An 18,274-nucleotide genomic window follows, 5' to 3' on the forward strand; every position below is an offset into this window, starting at 1 on the left:
GGTCTGCGGCTCCCTCCGCTACGATTTACTAACAGCCAGAGAGAGCGGCTCCTTGGGAAACAATGTCATAAAAGAATGTCTCACTGGTTGGTGTTTTATGTGGGCAGTAAAGCCAGTTTAACACCTGAGCCCAGTGCAAGGGAGAACAGTGTCCCCTTTACAACATATTTAACTGGACTGGAGGAAAGTTGAAGAGAGGGAGGGAGAGAGAGAGAGAGAAAGAGAGAGAGATGAGGTATTGTATTCCAGATTGAATATTACCGTTAATGATAGCATGAATTCATGTTACATTCACTTCCTATACAGCTACAGCTGATTTTATGTGTTATAACATGTGACTCTCTTAACTGTATACACCACATAAATATAATAATTGGATGATGGTGAAGGGTTTATGGTTTTACATTCAATATGTTTAGAGGGCTTTGCATGATTTTAACATAGCCACATGCTGTGGTCTTACCTTGACAATTACCATAAATGTTTCCCCTAATTTAGAAAAGATTTCAAACACATAGGCCTACTGGATGTCCATCTGAATTGTCCATTTCTAAGTGTTCTCAGACATATAATTTCCTGACACTCCTACGATTTCCCTCCATGATATAACATGCATGGAAATAAAACCTCACAGTCTGGTTATAGTGGATGTGTGTCAGAGCCGCTCCATTCTCCGAATTCTTAACAACAGAAAGACACATTGCTTTTCCTAAGCACCTGCAAGGTTTTGCTTTATGTAACGGCAGCATCTGTTCGCTCAGATTCTGTTGATAAAAATACACTGTGAGCCAGAACAGTACACAACAGTGCACTGAATACCAAAAAAAAGATGCAATAACTTCACACTCTACAACACATCCACAAAGTAATATCACTGCACAGGTTCTCTTCCCATCATGCCCCTGTGCTAATGTGCTCAAAATTCCAAAGAAGTAAACAAGGTGAACGGAATGTGCATGTGAGTAGGCCTATTCTGTCCGGGCGGTTCCTTCAGCAATCATATTTTTTGTTGTTGCTCTGAGCTTGCTTACCCAGTACAATGAGCTTGAATCAAAATGGCAAGCCATCTTGTGTGCTGACTAACGCCGGTTTCATTTTGCGTCTGATCGGTAAGGACTGTGCTCTGCTCTGATTCTCACTGAGCGTGATTCTGCTTGCCTGAGTGCACAGGATTTTTCTGAAGGAAGAGCCAAAGCCTCTAGGCATTTCTAATTAAAAATGAGTAACCAGACAATAACGACATTTATGGAGCTGTGTAAGCCCGCATATTTCCCTAGTTTTGAGATGCCTGCATGCCTCCGTCTCTTAATTGGTATTATGCCTTCTTTTCAATGCATATGCCTGTCTTCTTGTCACAGATGAAACAAAAATAAAACTATCCATTATCGATTATTCTTTCACGCATGGGAAAGTTTCAGTAGTGGAAATATTGTTGCAGTGTTTTTGTTCGACATACATGGCTATCTGGTCTACTTCAGGGTTTTCCAACAGGATGCACATTGGACCACACCTAGCCGTGTTATTGGACTGTTATTCCTCTCTTTTGTTTTATGCAACTGGAGCCCAGTCCCTATGGCTGCTGGGATGTCTGTCTGTGCTCTAGTTCGGGGCCCCTGATGACTCTACGGAGAGCAACAAACCTGTTGAGCGTTTACCAGATGAAGACATCACGCTGGAAGGCGAGCGCCTCTGCTCTCGGGCCACGTGGAAGCCGGCCAGCCGCAGAACAGGAACCGGGACCATCGGAGCGCTCGTGCCGTGAGGTTTGTGGCGAAGACCTCCGGAGGAACGAGAGGTCATTTGTGTGGATCGTGGAAAACAAACATCTCCTCTCCTTCAACATTCTTCCGCTCATTCATTGCTCCCCTCTCTCGTTTCATCTGCCAACCTCCTCTCTGATCCAGCTTTAGCTGTGCACTGATATAGGCCTACGCCAGAATTGGTAGAGCGATTATTTTTCCCTGCCTCCCTTTTCCTTCACAAAACAGACTAAACAGAGGGGGTTTTCCCGGCTCTATCTCCCCACTGTTGCCTGTGTATCGTCTCTGTGATGCCCCTCCAACTAGGTGCTGGTATCTAAGGCAGGCCCTTCAAACGGCTGGTCCTCAGTCCCTGGGCCACTGTCTCCACCACCCAAATAAAGGAGCTGGTCTTGCCCAGCCATATGTGCCAACCACCCCCCCACCCCCCCCCCCCACACACACACACACACACACACACACACACACACACACACTCCATCTCTACTCAAAGAGCATGTAAAATGAGTGGGCAGCACTGAGGGAGGGTGAGTGCGCTTGGCTGCTAATTAGTCTCTCTGGGTTTCCTCGTCTATGGTTTGCAGATGGCTGGGCCGGCTCGCGGAGACTAAACAAAGATGGCGCGTTTTGTAAGGTGTTTTGTTTTTCCTGCCGTTGTTGCTCTCCTCTCTCACGATCACGGCGAGGCCAAGTGAGGACACGCAGTGAAGGCAGTCTTTCATTGCTCGGTGTGTCGAAGTACAGTATGTATGTTGTGTATAGTGTGTGTGTGTGTGTGTGTGTATAGTGTGTGTGTGTATATAGTGTGTGTGTGTGTGTGTGTGTGTGCATACTGTATGTGTCTATGTGTGTGTCTATCTCAAGTGCAAGAATAAGAATGCCAGAATGACTGACCATACCCGTATGTATCTATCTATCTGTCTGTCTATCTGTCTATCTATCTATCTATCTATCCATCTATCCACCCGTCCATCCATAGTATCTATAGTACACTGTCCTTGTTGATGCCTGGTGGTGCTGTGAACAGCACTGCACATTAATCTGTTCAAACCCTGGGTGACCTGTCCTTGTGAGATATCTCTCTCACACACACACATACACACACACACACACACACACACACACACACACACACACACACACACACACACACATACACACAGAGACTTTCTAACACACACACACACACACACACACACACACACACACACACACACACACACACACACACACACAGGCTGAGGGTGAGACCTTCATTCTTTGCAGATGTCAGCAGTTCCTCATCCATCTCCCATGACAGGCCCAGACACAGTGGGAAGACTGAGCACTTGTTGTTGGACCAATACAAGGCAGCGATTGAGCAGGAACAACACACTGTACGTCAATAACCAATCTCCGGTCGGAACATCTTCACACCCAAGAAAAGGTATCATCAAGGCACACCGACGCAAGTTATGAATTAGCTCTGTTTGCCAACACCATTCCACGAAAAGAGAGAGAGAGAGAGAGAGAGAGAGCTGGGGTATACATCAATGTGATTGTTTTGTGAGAAGAACAGTGCAGTATTTTTACCCATCTCACACAAATGTATAGCCTACTACACAGGTCCTTGTATTTATAGCTAATAACTACAGTATCTCTCTGTACATCACACAGATCCTTGTATGTATAGCAAATAGCTATGTATCTGTATGTCACACAGGTCCTGTAATGTATAGCAAATAGCTCTCTCTCTCTCTCTGTACGAGTCCTTGGTATGTATGTATAGCAATCTCTCTGTATGTCACACAGGTCCTTGTATGTCACCAGGTGGGGGTGCTATTTCTGCCACCTGTCTTGTCATATACCCCGAGGAGGGAACCACACCCACCCAATAAGGTTCAGCAGCACAGAGACCGAGATAGAAAACATGGTAAATGTATTCAAATACGTTTTTGAAAAATCTCAGAGAATGGCTGGAATAGTTCTCTGGACCTCATGAGTCTTTGAGGGCCAGCCACCCCTCTATTTGGGTTCCTCGTGTTGTACAGTAACCTACATCCTGGTCCTCCTCCACTCCCAATTTGCTGCTATCTTCGTCCAGGCCATCTTGGTTCTTCGTAAAAAAAAAAAAAAAAACATTGCCCCATGGTCATGACAAGCCTTCAAATTCAGTTCCCTTCCCCAGTTCACTCCCCTGTCTCTGGGTCACCCCCATGACACATACCTATCTCTCTGTGGCCCATGAACCATGGGGCCCATGCTGGTGTCCACACCTGTTACCACCCATCAGATGCTTGCTTGACATAGATGACAGATTTCAGATTTCATTCATTCCGTGGTCAATCATGGTCTTACTATGCATTGTGTGTGTGTGTGTGTGTGTGTGTGTGTGTGTGTGTGTGTGTGTGTGTGTGTGTGTGTGTGTGTGTGTGTGTGTGTTCAATAGGAGAACTAAGCAACTCTGAATATTTCAATGTTTTACATGAAGCAGACTTTCATGAAATACTCGCAACAGTTTGCGGTTAGTCCAATGATTTGATAGGTCAGAATAACAACACTTTTCAACACTGACAAAATACACCTTTGAAAATAATTATAAAATGCTAAATGTGAAGGCTGGACAAGATCATTCTCAGCGACCTGACAAAGAAAACCCCCAGACACAAAACGCTATTCTTAAACTTGAGCAGAGCTCATGTGTTTACACAAGGAGGGGAGGCGGGGGGGAGTTGAGGACCGTCTGCTCTTTCTCTCATTCTCCCTGAGACGAAGAGAAGAGCGGACAGGAGAGGAGAGGGGGGGGACAAATGACAGCAGTTTGACAGGCGGGCCAGCGGTCTCACTCAGGAACACTGCCCCCAGTGCCACCATCAGTGTGCAACCCTCCTTATCTGTCTTTATTAGCGGCTTGGCAAGCCGCGGCCCATGGATTTCCTCTTTGTGGTCTGTGATGGATGGTCGTCCGCTCACCCCCGGTGCCAGTGGTAATCTATGCAAGGCAGTTAGGGAGACGGCAGGAAAGGAACCCCCCCTCCACACACACACACCTCCACCTCCCTCGCTTTTCGCTGGCAAGTTGCAACATGTGCATCTGGGTCTCTCTCCTCTCTCTCTCTCTCTCTCTCTCTCTCTCTCCCAGTGACACTCTTCAGTGAGTCCTCAAAGTCATATTTCAATATCTCGCCGTGTTTTTGACTGAATCGCTTCCCTCTCTCATTTCCTCTGTTCGCTCGGCTCCTTCCAGGACTGGGCTGCGACTTTGAGCCGCGTGCGGCGGCGGTGGTGTCTGGGGCTGATTTGGGGCGCTGCGGTTTTCAGCGGCCCACCTGACGGGTTCACGGGTCACGGCGCTGAAGCCTGACTTGGGAGTGGGTGGAGGCCGAGCATGTGGAAGCCAGAGATAACATGACAGAGCTCTCTCGCAGCCAAGGCTTAGACCACAGCAGGAAACCATATTACCAGAGAACCTCAGCTTCTTCCTCTTCCTGCCGATGCTATCTGCACTTTAAACTCTGTGATTAACTCTCTGTCCTCGACCTCATTTCTTTTACTCCAAGTTATAGGAGGCCAAAAAGACTAACAGAAACCCCTAAGTTTCTTCAACAAATTTTACCTTGAGTTTAAAGTGGTTTTTAATGTGATCTTAAACAAAATACATGCCTTGTCCTGTGCCACCCAGGCAGAATTTTGTGCAGTATTTAATTTTTTTTCATACAACCCTCTCTTCATAAAAGAATATTTCTTTTTTGTCTTCGAGAGTCATTGATTTCATTTTGATGGTTGGCGTGCAGCACCATCACGTGTGTTGGTACTGCAGCCTTTGAAAAAGCTGAACAGTCATCTTTTTATTCCTTCTTACCCTCATCTGTCTTTATGAGGTTCTTCAATATGATGTAGTTTGTGTTTAACAATGTGTGCCCCCCACACCCCCAACAGGGTTGGTTGCACATACCTGCAACTCAGCAATTCCACAATACAGTGCACACTATGTGGCAATGAATAATGAACCGTGGTGGTTAAACCCAACCACTGATGCAGTGATCAGCTTGTGTTTCTTTTTCTTTTCCCTAAATTACTACATTATACATAGATTGAAATGATCAAGAGTATGCTACCATGTCATCAAGTTTGATCAAGCCATTTTCTGTCTAAAAATATAGTTCATATGAAACTCTAACCTAGGTATACATCAATAGTGTTTTTAAACGGTTTAAAACAGAACTGCATCTGGTTTGCATCAGTTGGTTCATTTACAGACCAAGCATTTGACCATGTTCTGATGGGATTCCTTTCTGGGTTTTATAAGTCAAATGCTAGCTTTTTATCGGAAGGTCATGGTGAAATGTTCATCTCTAATTTTAACGTGTCACCCTCTTTGATTGTGTTCCTCGAGGTGAAATCTGAGGGGCATCAGCTGGTCCAATAACCTTGCGGTCGAGAAATAACCTGTGCAGCTCAGGATTCATCATCACCATGCATGTCCGAGCCTGCCATTTTAATCATCAAATCCACCGCCTGCCACTACTAATATTTATATGGCTCTGACTGGACACCTCGGCTGGGTCAGTTCCAGTTGGGCCGGCCGGCGCGGTGAGACGGGGAGCAGGATTGATGGCTGGGGGTGTTGCACTGGTGGTCTCCTGGGACGGACAGTCCACATAAATAACATGCCCCTCTGATGAATGTGTGGCCCACTGCGCTGACTCACCTTGGCGCTCCTCTTCTCTGTTTCAGTGGTATGGGATGTAGCCTGATACACACACACACACACACACACACACACACACACACACACACACACACACACACACACACACCCACACCCACACCCACACCCACACCCACACCCACACACACACACCGCCTTTTCCGAAACATATCTGTAAGACATGTCAAATTCGAGGTGACTTTGGAACACTTGAGTTCAGACTTCAGTTAGGGCAACTAACTGTGTGTGTGTGCTCTGGCATATGCACTTGTGTCAAGCAGAAGGTTCCACCTTTGTTGTTATCATACCTTGTGATCTTAGCCTGTGCACTAATTCCTGGTCTCAGGAGTATGTGTATGACTGAAATGTAGAATGAACCTGGCAGTTGATGTTTCAGCATGTTTTGGAGGAAAATAGGTCAATAGGTCTATTGCTGTTGTGTATTGCTACAGCAGTGAGGTTGACTGGGCTGTCAAATGTGGAATTCAGAAGGTCTGTGAGCCTTTCACACTGGGGACAGAAGGCATTTACCAAGAGCATCCTCACTCTAAAAATCCCTGACATCTAAGGTGTATGCCACATTCTCTACGTCACAACACATACATCTGGGATAACGGGTTATGAAGAAAAAAACACACCAACAGCAACAGCAGGTAACCTTCTGGACCCATGTTGTCTGGACAAACATACTACATTTAGTGGGTCAGGGGAATGTAGGCTACTAAGCTCAAAATGGGAACTTGAGCAGGGCGCAGGGGAATCGAGCGCACCCTCCTTGTCCAGGATCCGTCTGGCGCCCTTCCATCCCTCATAATGCTAAATTAACCATGACCGCTTCCATCACTGTTTGTCATGATGATGTTAAATAAAGTAATGCTGACTTCCTGCAGCATATGGAGAATGTAGGCGACGGATAGGCCTCCAGGGAGTATTTAGCATTCCTGTGCCAAGAAGCTTACCATGCAGTGATTTCGACAACTCATAGCATGGAACAATACAAGTACATGGCTTATATGTCGTTGTGAAATGGCAGACATTTGAATGGCCTGCTCAACTCTGGTTGAAGGCTGGCTGTTCTATTTGACTAGGGTGTTAAAATGTGGACACAAATCTGATGTAAGAAATTTGGTGTTTGAGTCTCATGCCTCATTGCATTGCTTCACAGCTGTGCACAGCTGGGGTTGCCGGAGCAGGCACGATGCTCCGTGACTTTGACTCGCCTCTTGGTACCATGCTCTTCAGTGAGCACAGCACAATTTGCAATTTCTCGCCAACAAAGGAATGAATTCTGCTGCACTCATACACGTAGGGCCTATTTTATTAGGTTCTGGGTAGGCTATGTCTTAATGTATTAACTGTTCATCTCAGAGGGATGATGAATCTGAAGTGTATCCCAAATCAAATAGTCTGTGCATAATTAGAGATACTTTAGAGGAGAGAGTAAAATATAAGTTAACATTGCTGCTTGTGAGTGGGAGAAAATGAAAGCCTATGAAGAATGTCTGCATTTTTTTCTGCAATCTCATTTGAAAGACCACCATTTTATGCATCCTCCATCGAACATGGGCCCAAAATTCAAAATAAAGATTTTCAACTGCGACGCAGCCGTTTCCAAAACTCCAAAATTGAAATTCTTTAGCTGAGGTTCAAAACCTGATCGAAAAAAGCCTCCACCCAGAAAAACACAATGCAACACACTAGTACAGTAAATGTCCCGTCACCTTGCAGTTGTCTGCATTATTCTAAACAAAAACAAAAAAAAATACAAAACGCAATCGTTCTTGATATGAAATCCAATGGAAATCGTGTCAGCCTTTCATTTGTTACACTGTCCAAAGGGAAAGACATACATCATCGTGCGTGAGCACGTTGAATCGTAAAAGGGTACGTGAACGCGCACTGATCCAGTCAGTGCTTCCCGGCGAGGAGCGATAACAGAAACGAGAAAACGCGGAAACAGAAGGAGCGGTTGGAGAGAGGTGCAACCGGCGACTACAACACACGCAGGCTACTCAACCCGCTGTTTCTGTTCTTATACCGGGTGTTTTCGTTTTTTTTAATCGTGAAGTTGTCGGATAAGACACCTTTATCTGGGACAAAAGGATTTTCTCCTGTTTGAGAGTATCATTCAGGATTGAGAATGGGGAGCAGGGAAGAGGAACGGCGAAAACTCGCCGACATCATTAACCACTGGAACGCCAACCGGCTCGACCTGTTCGAGATCAGTCAGCCAACGGAGGTGAGTCCGTGGACCTTATCAGGAGCACAGGCCGCACCCATTGGGATGACCATGAAATCCCGGTTGAAATGATCTGCAAAGAGGATAATTCTCCTGCTCAACACTGAATGTGAATTGTAGCTAAGCGTTTGTCTCTGAGCTAAGAAGGGAATAAACATTTACCTGTGGAGCACCGTTGAGTTAGAAAACTAAACGTATTGTATTAATAATGGGAATAGTGATAATTTATCTAGCCAAGAACAGGTGGCGATATCGCATTATCCACCCTACTATCATTTTTTCCCATCCAATGTTATTATGCTCGTTGGCAACCATCTAGCGGATAATGGCTGCAATGGAGTCATTCTGTTCACGTTAGATACCAAGCCTCCTACCTCTCTACCCTTTAGCTCTGGCAAGTGCATGCTGTAACGTTACCGTTTGCGATGAAGAATAGATGGTTAGCTACAAAGCCGCCGTAAATCCCGATGGGGCGCTAGTGGCTAACATTAGCCAACTATTGCTATATTAGCTAGCTGCCGTTCATATATTTATACTCAGACGATGTGGGAGACACACTGGTGTCAGCAGCACTGTTCAGAGCAACATTCAACGTTCCCAACTAACACACGGAAAATTGCCTGTCATACAGTGGACTGTTCTGTTTGAATGTGTTTTATGGATGTCAATGTTACGGTCGTCTGCGCTTGTTAAAGATAGCCGTCGTTATGGCGATGTTGGTCAGTCACGGTGATTTAACGTTAGCCCGCTAACGTTAACCTAGCCATCAGAGCTAAGTCTGCTAGCTAGTTTGGTTAGTAGGATAGTTATCCATTCCATTCAATTCATGTCAAGTCAGATAAGAGGTAGCTTACCCGCGGATTCATGAAACCTACCATTTAATCTCGCAGTGGCTGTGATACGTGATATACCTATGTGTCATGCATTCTAGTAGTCAGTGTTGAAATCAAAAGTCTACCCCTGATTTAATGTGGTTATTTTAGCACGGCTTAAAAGTAATAAAACTTGCTGTGTGTTTTGCAGTGGTTTCTTCGCTATTTCATTGATAACACAGCCCAGCCTAGCCCTTCCGCCAACTGACAGTGAAAAACAGACTCAATTTCAAGAAGCCCAATGAAATGCATTACTCACTTAGAAGTTTAACAAGATTTGCTGACTAATAGCTGTGCACAGATCTCGAAACAGTAATACATTCTCCCTAAATCTGTGTGCATATGCAACGTTAATTTGCATTAACAGGACTGGCTTGGTACTTGATGAGTGTAGGGGTAAGAATATTTCGCGGCGAAGTCTGCCACCATTTACAAAATCTTTGTGATGGTTACTTCAGCACCTAAGTTTGATTTAGGCGCGCAAGGTTGGGGGTTGGGAGGGGCTGGGGTCTTTGAACTGATTGATACGCCACGACAGACGCCATGACAACGCTTGATTTAATGGCAAGTAATTCCTAGCAAGCCAACGCTGTTTGCCTTTTCCCTATAGATTTCAAATCGCTTCCTAGATCATTTAACACACAATCTCACAAGAATCTCTGACTCAGTTTGCAGAATTTATTTTAGATATGTGTGCTCCACAGATGCAATAGCACTATGTTTGTCAGTTTGGATCAGCTGTCGTCATAGGCGTACTCCATGTGTTTACGCAATCATTCACTTGAATGGTGACTTGTGCTTGCCTTGTGTTTTAGTTTGATAGAAAGCCACAGACACTTAGATGCAAAGGAACTTTTTGATGTGTTTGTTCAGCTGTGAGAGTGACCTGTAAATAAGTTCATTATGAGGCTTCCAGGACAAGAATACACCGAATCTTGAGTATCCTAAACTGATGAACTGAACTAATGTAAGGGTATCATCCTCTGCTAATGCATTGCATTTGCCGGTGTGTTTATCACTAAATGCATTTTGAAATTGTTCATGTTCGTTCAGCGTATTTTCCAAAAGATACAGTTACATGGATGCCTAATAGATGCCTTAAAAGACCTCGAGAAGGTGTGTGTCTGTGCAAGGCTGTGTGCTGGAATGATGTGTCAGCTAAATGGCATTTCTGTCTGATGCCGCCATATTTGTTACTGTTGCATCAGTGGTTGTAATGATCGTTGAAGCCACAACGGCCGGCTCCAACTGCTGACTTTATAGGTCGGCAAAAATTTGGCCAAATAGCTCAGATTTAAAGGCTCTAAAACCGGCCCAGCAGCATTTTTCTTTCCAATTCACTATTGATCTTCATTAGGGGGAGCAGGCAAAGGGTTGGTAGACAGGAGCTGTGACAGCTCTGAATGTAGTGCGGTGTCCTCCCTCTCTCCCCTCCATCTTTCTCTCTCTCTCTCTCTCTCTCGCTTTCTCACTCTCACGCTTTCTCTCTCCTTAAGAAGTCCATGCTTTCAGAACTGAAAGTTTCAGGGAAGTTGAAAGAAGAAAGAATTGCTGTTCCAAACTGTTGTGTTAGAATTTAGGTTTCAGGACAAAATGACAGCCATCCGTAAGATAAAAGTTTCATTCTTCAGTGGTTTCTCTTCAGAAAGAATGTTTTGCTGTGTGAACAGACTGTACCCAGACCTGAGAATGAAATAAAATGGTTGAAGTGATACGTTGAAGTGCTCAGTGATGTACTGCAGCCACCATGGAATGTGCCTTTACTGTGGTGACTGCAAATGGTGGTTTGTTTTGAAGTGTACAGTATGTGTTTTTGAGCATGAAAGAGTCAATGTTTGCTGAAGAGTTGCTTGTATTTTGTGTAGGCGTTCTGTTCTTTTTTCTGTAATTTGTAATGAATGTAAGTGATGTTCATACATCCATACAACACAATATCCTTTTATTCAATAAGCAACCACATCACTCTCCACATCTGAAGTTTCGAACTGAGCCTCCCCTCTGACACCCCCTCCCTCCCCCCCTGTTGGCTGTGGTTTGGTCTGTTGGCTGGTCGGCCGTTTGCCGAGTTGCTCGTTGGCCACGTGAGGTTGGAAATGAAAACAAACGCAGGCTGCTGCTGGTGCTTCTCCCCCCTCTGGCGGTTTTCCGGCCTCCGGTGGTGACGGGGGGTCCTCTGGGCATGTGCGGGCGCGAGGGGTCAGGTGAAGCCGGAGCAGACGCGAAGGAAAGCGTTCCAGAACGCAGGTGGCTTCCTCTCCGCAGCTCCGCGGCCTGAATATGCGCCACTAAATCACAACCTGTTTTCACCTGACCTTTACGGTCCTAAATGACTCCATGCTTGTTGGCCTGACGTGTATTTGCAACTTAAATGGCTTCATTTGTCTCACAATCAACATTGTTATTGATTGGGTTTCAAAATGTAGGTAGTCTTATCTCGACAGCAGTAGACTTAGGTCTATTGTGTTCACAATTGATATGCAAAAGAGTCTTTTGTTTCCCTCTAATGTAACGTTAGTTTGACCAGGTATTGGGTTGCACTGTGTTGCCTGAGGCTGTAAATAGCTCAACAAAGACCTGAGTGTGAATTGGTTGCATTGCTACAGTGAAGCTCGGTGAAGCTCTGCTCACTTCTGTGTTGCAACATGCCTGTCAGGCACGAGAGCAACATAGGGGAAGAGAAGTAGGTGTTTGCGTACGTTTATGGACAGGAAGGAATGTCTAACTTTAAGCAGTTTCTTCCCTCGGAGGCTCAAGGGGGGGAATGTTGTCCGAGGACTTACTGTAGGCACACAAAGTGTGAGGTATGCTGTGCTGTTTGTGTGCCTTAATAACCCACAGTTTCAGAGTGAGGTTTTCTGTTTGGTTAAGCACGCCTGTGTGTGTGTGTGTGTGTGGTGCGAGTGTGTGTTTTGCCTGTCTGCTGGAAGGGAAGAGTGTGTGGTCATGTTTTGATAAAGATGTAAAAATGTCTCTGGAGTTGAGTTTTTATTAGTGGAGCCGGAGAGACTCTGTCTGCAGCTATCAAGCACTTGACCAGAATAACAAGAAGTTCAAAGCGCAGGCACTATCCCATTCCCATCTCATTGCAGTCAGGTTGGGCTGAATTTTTCATGCTGATTTGCAGATTCTTGTCTGTCAGAATTGTTTATTATACGGTCATTGTGCGCAATATCAATTGTGCCTCAGTATTCAGGCCAGTTAGTTTTGTTCCCCCTCTTCCCCTATCACAGGATATGACCAGACCAACACAAAGTATTCAACTTCCTCAGGAATCTGCAGTGTGCTTCTCTCTCTCTCTCGCTCTCTCTCTCTCTCTCTCTCTCCACCTCCTTTCCTCCCTTTTGCAGTTTCATGAGAAGTAGGCTATTATTACTCTTGTGTGCAACTTTTTCAGCCACACATATTCCTATTTTTATTTTTGGAAATCTAGAAGCAGAGAAGCACCCTTGATGCACGAGGTGGTGGGTGTTGTGGGGGGTTGCCTGCATTCTTCTTCAGCAGTGTCTCTCAAACCCTCCCCTAGACCCAATCCCCTAGCATCAGGACACTGTACGCCTGCCATGTTGATCCGCATACGGAATGTGACGGCCCATTATAGCCACGGCTAGGACCTGCAGTAAATTCCTCAGGGTGGAGGCTGGGGATATGAGATGCCCGTCTGCCTGCCTGCCTGCCTTTCTGCCCCCCTGCCGTGCTCCTCTCCCACTGTGGAGTTCCGGGACTCCCTGGTATGTGGCTGAGCGGCGAGCGTGCCTCATAGGCCTGGTGCAGTCCGGCGACTGCGTCCCACCCTGCGCACGTGACGAGGACCGCTTCGAGAACGCGGCGGGCTGTCGCGTGTCTCCCGACAACTGGGACTGCACGACAATCACGTCTTGCGTCGTGCGCCGTCTTTGCCATAGGCAGATGTGCGCTGAGGACTGACCACTTCCTTCAGAGTAACGAGCGTTGCAGAGTTGTCCAGACTTTCCAAAGGTGTCCTGTGCTGTGCGATGATTGCAATTAGTTGACCAGGAAGTCAAGACGCGGCCAATTTTCCGTGCATCTCTCTCCACAGGGTCTGTAGAGCCCTTGGACATATCTGTAGCCTGAAAAGAGACCAGCCAGGTGGCCAGATATGGAGAATAGGTCGCTTGTGTCTGGTGTCTGGACAGCAGGCACAGCCCTGGCAGCCTGGCCTCCCCTAGAGATGCCATTGCCTCTGAGGTATATGTGATGAGGATGTCACTTCTGTGCTCTCTCTCTCTGTGTGTGTGTGTGTGTGTGTGTGTGTGTGTGTGTTGTTTGTGTGGTGCACATTGCAGGCTCAAAACTCTCCATCTCCATGGTGATGGTTTTCCTTGTTCTAAATATATTTTCCTTGAGACACACACACACACTCACACACACACACACACTCCGGTCGGGCCTGACATGTCTGCTCATGGTACGCTGTAATTGTGCCCTGCGCCCTGCAGCAACATAGTTGAGGTTCCTACCCCCTACGTCCTGCGAGAACCGCAATTATTTTCGGGTGCTTCTCACGCCCAGAGCCCTAATCTGTGGCCGCCCGACTGAGATCACCCGCTTTTGGCCTCCGTCAGTCGTCGTCATCATCATCATCATCATCCTCCTCCTCCTCCTCGCTCACACAGGGTTACATGTGATGTGAGTGTGTCAAGGGCTCGGCCACGGCCCAGGCCTGTCCGCTCTCCCGAGCGCTGGTGAGGAGAGTGACCGCAGCGGCGCTTATTCTGGAGCCTGCAGAGGAAGCAGCAGCGTGTGGTCAGACGTGGGAGAAAGTCCTTTTTCAGCTCTCCTCTCCTCTCCGCTCCTGGTCACCTTCTTCTTCTTCTTCCTCTCCCACTTCTCGGTCGCCTTCTTCTCCTCGTCTTCCTCAGTAGCTGCGACTGAAGGGTATTTTGTGTTTTCTAGTGGTTGGCTTTGACTTTGCCTTGGTCTCTTCGTAGCGTATGTGTGTGGCCTCCTCGTCACAGAGAGACGCTAGCCGTCTGCTCCCTGTCTCCTGACAAACACACCGCCCGGCTCGCACCCTGTCCTCTCTCCTGCTCATTTGCACGTTGGCTGGGTCCTAATGAAGTGTGGGGTTCGGTGACTGTCCAGGGTCGAAATGACCTTTGGGGCGATATTTATAATCCGGAAGAGATTGTTTGTATGGGTAAATGAATAGCTCAGATGTTATTTGTGGGAACTTCAAGACACACTGTCGTGTGTGTGTGTGTGTGTGTGTGTGTGTGTGTGTGTGTGTGTGTGTGTATGCGCGTGTAAGAAAGAGATAAGTCTCTGTCGGTGCTTATTTCTCTTTCTCCATCTCTCCCTTGCTGTTGCTTTTGTGATGCATCGCTTGCACACAGGGGCTGCATTGTAGCTAGAGAGAGAGAGCGAGGGAGGGAGACAGTCAGAGGGAGAGATGGGGGGGGGCCATTGGGATGAGGTGGGGGGGGGGGGTGCTTGGCCTGTCAGACCCCATTAATCTGGCGGGAGGCCCTGTCCGTCACTCCACTGCCCCCTCTCCTCCATGCTGGGCCCCTGCAGCCCGTTCCAGCACTCTTATTGGCTGTTGCCACAGCGACGAGGGTGGGGGGGGCGGGGTCACGTGGTGTGCAGCTAGGCCCCGTGCGTGCCGTCACCCGTGCGACCTCAAGTAGGATGAGGGAGAGGAGACGACACAGCAGGGTGCACACTCGCGTCTTCACCCCCCTCCTCCTCCCTCCTCCTCCTCCTCCTCCTCCTCTTTCTCTCCTGTTGCTAGCGTGCGCTACGGTTGCTTTTAAAAGCACTGATGCCTCCCTTACTGGTCACTTGTTTACTCTTTTACTCTCCCATTCACTGCCATTCATACAACCCCTTATACACCTCACTGGACACACACACACACACACACACACACACTTTGTTCAACCAAACAAACCCCAAAGACACACTCACTCGCTCGCTCATTCACTCTGCTGAAGAAGCGCAGGCTATTTGGATGCCTTGAGTGAGCAGCAGCGTGAATGGGATGGAGGTGGAGGATCGGGTGGTGTGGGTGGGTGTCGTGTTGCAGCAGCGATCGCTCTCCGCTCGTGTTGCCTCTCCTGAAACGGGCAACCCGACTCCGATCCGAACCGCTCACCCGCCCACCCTGCTTGGGTTACCGGAAAACCAACACGGGCCGTTACCTACACACGACACGCCCCATCATGACAGCATTCCGCCATCCATTAGGAGACTGTGTGTGTGTGTGTGTGTGTGGTGTGTGTGTGTGTGTGTGTGTGTGTGAGTGTCACATCTCCAAATGAGAAGCTTATGTACTTATGTTTGTTTGTTTTTGCTCTGCTGGCTCCATGTACAGTGAGATGAATTCAAAACCACAGAGTGTGGGAGGGAGGGAGAGAGAGAGAGAAGAAAGAGAAGAGAGGAGAGGAGAGAAAGCGCCTCTGCCAGTGTGTGAGTGAAGGATCTGCAGGGCAAGGCGTCTGCGTGCGTGTCGCTTCAGCAGCAAGTCCTCTGGGGAAGGAAGGCCTGAAGGCCATTGCCAGTCTCGGGCAGGCTCCAGAATGCAGCCTTTGTTTACTCCAGACAGAAGCGCAGGAATGTTGCCCCGAATTGGGAGCGAAGAATTTGGTCTCAAGGCTCAACTGTTTGTGTATCCGGACAGACAAAGCATCAACCTCATTCAGCGCAAAAATAAGTGCTTAGTTAGTAGTATAGGCGGCGTCACTAGGCTCGGTTCTCCTCATACTGTGCAGATACTTGACATGCTGCAGTGGGTCCTAAGGGGGAATATGCTGTCATGGCTTTGCATTTGAATTTATTTAGCTTTATATTGGTGTTGGCGTCAGTGTGCTCCTCTTTTGATACACCCCGGATGGTGTTGGCTGGCTCGTCAGCACATAGTTGTGTGCAGCATGCCAGAGTGTGGTTGGGTTGGGATGTGTGTGTGTCTGTGTGTGTGTCTGTGTGTGTGTGTGTCTGTGTGTGTGTCTGTGTGTGTGTGTGTCTGTGTGTGTGTCTGTGTGTGTGTCTGTGTGTGTCTGTCTGTGTGTGTGGGTGTGTGTGCATGCTGGAGAGAGAAGTATGTTCACTCAGCAAGGGAAGGGGGGGAAAGAGGGTGAGAAGTCATGGTCATTATGAGGACCGGTGGAGTGAGAGAGGGAAAGAGAGAGAGAGAGAGAGAGAGAGAGAGGCTGTAATCCTTTTTTTGGGCTTTTTTCCTCGCTCACATGATTAGAAAAACAAAGCAGGATGGAAAGATTAGGGCTCCTGTGTGTGAGGGGCCAGAGAGAGGACAGAGAGCGAGGGAGAGAGAAAAAGGAGAGAGAGAGAGAGAGGTCTCTATCCCATGCTTTCGCTCTACTGCATTCTGTCTCGCTCCCTTATTCTGTCTGTTGGCTTTGCTCTCTGTCTGTAGGCTTTGCTCTCTGTCTGTCGGTCCCCTTATCTCCTGCACTCCCATCAGTGTGTGTCTGTTGCAAGCTGCTGTGTGTGAGCGGAGCTCTCATTAGTGTAGATATATGAACAAAGACCACACACACACACACAAAGATGCTTTATGCAAAGGAGGCCCTTGGAGAGAATGTATGTTTGTTTTTGTCATAAACACTGTGTGCGCGTGTGTGTGTGTGTGTGTGTTTTTCTCTGCTCATCATCATCTCCGAGCTCTAGAATGTTGCATCACCGTGCGGAATCGCTGGGCACTGACGCCGCAGGCTCGTAAAAAAATTCTCTGTCCCCTCTCGCCGCGACGGTGGCCTCCGCTCCTCTCCGCTCCGTCGAGGTGTGCCAGAAATCAGCCCGGCCGTTAAGAATGGCCGCGCCGATTAACATATTCCAGTGGCACGTGTTTAAAAAATGGCTTCCTGAGACAAAGCAGAGCACAGCGCACGTCCCCATCAGAGACAGAACATAAACGGAGGCCAGAGAGAGAACGAGGGACACTGGTGGAGAGGGAAGAAGAGAAAGGGAAGAGGGAGATGGAGAGAGAGAGAGAGAGTGAGTGTTTAACAGATTGAGAAGGAGAGCGATGTATTGGTCCGGCTGAGAGCTTGTTGGCAAGCGGCAGCATGGCTGGTGTCATCGCACCACCCCCCCCCACACACACACACACACACACACACACACATCCATACATCCATGCTTGAGGAGGCTCACAGAGAGAGGCGTGGAAGTGAGCGGCTAGCGACCAGCCTGCAGGCTCCCCTCCGGCTTCCCCCAGCCTGCCGTGAGGGGCCGAGCCCTGGGTGGAAACGGCTGCTGCAGGACCCCTCTGGCCCTGCGGCCGGACACCCCCCCACCCCCCCACCCCCCCCCCGGCCCCCTCTGCTCATCCACACAGGAAGAGTGGCAGATCAGGAGAGAGAGAGGGGGGGAGGGGTTGTCGTTTCTGACCACAGCAGAGGCCAACTTGTTTGTGTTGGCCAGAGCAGATAAAGCACGGCTGGCCATCGTGTGTGTGTGTGTGTGTGTTGGGGGAAGGGCCGGAGTGCTGGGGGCCCTGTTGGTCAGTGACTGTAGATAACAGTGGAATGAGAGCGCGGGCTCAGCGGAAAAGACCTTCACTCTGGCTCTCTCTCTCACACACACACACACACACACACACACACACACGCTCCCAGGGGCCCGGGGATGAGAGGGGAGAGGAGAGGCCAGCCCCGGCCAGCCCTCGAAGCCCGATAAAGGCCAAATCCTGGAGAGCGGTAGAGATGACGGATGGGTCAGCAGCACACACACA

General features: G+C 48.1%; 1 protein-coding gene across 7 annotated transcripts in view; it reads left to right on the forward strand.

Moving 5' to 3' along the window:
* Positions 1–8,406: 8,406 nt before the first annotated feature.
* The window catches only part of afdna (afadin, adherens junction formation factor a), a 125,644-nt gene continuing 115,776 nt past the window's right edge, over positions 8,407–18,274 (forward strand). For all 7 annotated transcript variants that reach the window (XM_062551558.1, XM_062551563.1, XM_062551564.1 and 4 more), the window contains exon 1: positions 8,407–8,689. In XM_062551558.1, coding sequence (XP_062407542.1) covers positions 8,591–8,689 — 99 coding nt within the window. In that variant the 5' untranslated portion in view covers positions 8,407–8,590. The remainder of the gene's footprint in view (positions 8,690–18,274) is intronic.

Source organism: Sardina pilchardus, chromosome 12 (genome assembly GCF_963854185.1).
Source record: "Sardina pilchardus chromosome 12, fSarPil1.1, whole genome shotgun sequence".
NCBI classification, from domain to species: Eukaryota; Metazoa; Chordata; class Actinopteri; order Clupeiformes; family Clupeidae; genus Sardina; species Sardina pilchardus.